Source organism: Chrysoperla carnea, chromosome 4 (genome assembly GCF_905475395.1).
Source record: "Chrysoperla carnea chromosome 4, inChrCarn1.1, whole genome shotgun sequence".
Taxonomy (NCBI): domain Eukaryota; kingdom Metazoa; phylum Arthropoda; class Insecta; order Neuroptera; family Chrysopidae; genus Chrysoperla; species Chrysoperla carnea.
This window is the reverse complement of record NC_058340.1, coordinates 39,291,895-39,293,719: the sequence shown is the minus strand read 5'-3', so window position 1 is coordinate 39,293,719 and position 1,825 is coordinate 39,291,895. Positions and strand designations below refer to the sequence as shown.

Here is a 1,825-nt window from a genome sequence, read left to right as displayed (position 1 = left end):
TAAAAATACAAAAATTCCAGCCCAACCTTTTACTAACTGAACTAAATAATTTAAAGAAGAGCTGATAACTGAAAATGTAAAAATAAAAACCAATATTGAGAAGTTATACTGTAAATTATAAAAAAAAAAAAAAAAATAAAATAATAATATCTAATATGATTTTATCAATTTTTTTTTTGACAATTTATTTTCGTATAAATAAAAAAATTATCTCTATTTCAATGAGTTTAAGAAGAATTTGTTAAAAATCATTTCAAGATGATGGACTCAAAATATTGGCTCTACGTTTGTACATTTCTGCTAGTGTCTAGTTTTGTAATTTCAACACCTGTTCCTGTTGAAGATGAAATTGTTGAGGAGGCAAACGATACAAGAATTATAGGTGGTGAAAAAGCTCAATCCGCACAATTTCCATTTATCGTAAACCTACGATTCACATCGAAAAATGCACGTAAGTTTCCAATGATGTAACTTCAAAATTTAATAACCAATCTATAAATTTTTACGTAAAAGGCGGCGAAGAAGTTACTTCGAAATTTTGTGGGGGTGCAATTATCGCTGATCATTGGGTATTAACAGCTGCTCATTGTATTGTGGGTGATAAAAGTCAAGGTAAAAATTTATACATTTTGGGTGGGGCTGTAGATGCGCAACCATTAATGGATCCACATGGAATGGAATTTAAAGTAAAACAAACATTTATGCATCCAAAATACGTCCATGGGTAATAAAAAATATATTTTTGTGTCTGTTTCGGAATCAACCCCTTTCCCCAGAATTTTTTTGAAATAGGTTGTTGGAATCTGATCATTTGAGATCGAAATTCCACAAGCAATACTCAACAACTTCTGGGGAAGGACGATTCCGAAAAACATCTCCCTTTATGGTTGAAAACTTTTATTTTAATTTTAATTATTCCCAGAGGTACACCTCCACATGATATAGGATTGTTGTATATCAAAATTAAATTACCCTCCAATAAGTTTATGCAAAAAATTAAACTACCAAATGCCGGTGATATGCCTACTGGTGAGGGAACAATTGCTGGATGGGGTGCAATGGATTCAGATGTTGGTGCATCGCAATCACGTTACTTGATGACCGTTTCTGGGCCTATTACATCTTTAGAAGGTATTTAAAAAAAAAAAAAAACTACAAAATCCAATTTGAAATTATATTTTAACCATTTTTAGATTGTAAAAAATTCTATGTAACCACTCAAATGGAAAAACAAGTTTGTTTTGGTGGTAAAGGTAAAACCGCTTGTGGAGGAGATTCCGGTGGTCCTTTAATTCAAATAATCGTAAGCAAAATAGTTTAAATTTCTACCTTATGATAATTACATATTTCATTAAATAATTTGTTTTCTATAAAACTAGGATGGTGAACCAGTTTTGGTTGGAGTCAGCTCATTTACTCAACGCCCATGTGGACAAAAGCCTTCAGTTTATACACGAGTTTCAGCATATTTGGATGACTTTATTTACCCAACAATTAAAAGTGTGGATCCAGATGCATTTAATTGATTTGTATAAAATTAAAACAAAAATAAAATAGTTTCTAACATATTCAATGTTAAAGGTTATTTAAACAACTAAAAATTCCACTTCAGTATCCTTCATATAAACTACAATTCCCATATTAGAAATTTTATTTTATTCCCGATTTAGGTAAAACCCAGAAAATAGTGTTTCCTCCAAAAAATTTAAAAAAACCAGTTTATTTGACAATAAAACTAATAGCCTTCCATATATATATATGTATAAGAAAAAACCCTCCGATAATCGCGCTTTTCTCGAAATATCTCTGAAACTTTCCCTCCAAG

At 30.5% G+C, this 1,825-nt stretch overlaps 1 protein-coding gene across 1 annotated transcript; it reads left to right on the top strand.

Moving 5' to 3' along the window:
* Nucleotides 1-229: 229 nt before the first annotated feature.
* LOC123297409 (lectizyme-like) lies at nt 230-1,568 on the top strand. The gene is made up of 5 exons (XM_044879057.1): nt 230-451; nt 514-724; nt 923-1,131; nt 1,194-1,303; nt 1,380-1,568. Exons 1-5 carry the CDS (start codon nt 259-261, stop codon nt 1,524-1,526), a joined length of 870 nt encoding a protein of 289 aa, XP_044734992.1. The 5' UTR covers nt 230-258; the 3' UTR covers nt 1,527-1,568.
* The last annotated feature ends 257 nt before the right edge of the window (nt 1,569-1,825 follow it).

Excerpts from the sequence above, each read along its gene's own strand:
- LOC123297409 (XM_044879057.1), top strand. The coding sequence starts at position 259 with ATGATGGACTCAAAATATTGGCTCTACGTTTGTACATTTCTGCTAGTG. Across the intron at positions 1,132-1,193 it reads GCCTATTACATCTTTAGAAG|ATTGTAAAAAATTCTATGTA; the intron begins GTATTTAAAAAA and ends AACCATTTTTAG. Across the intron at positions 1,304-1,379 it reads GTCCTTTAATTCAAATAATC|GATGGTGAACCAGTTTTGGT; the intron begins GTAAGCAAAATA and ends CTATAAAACTAG.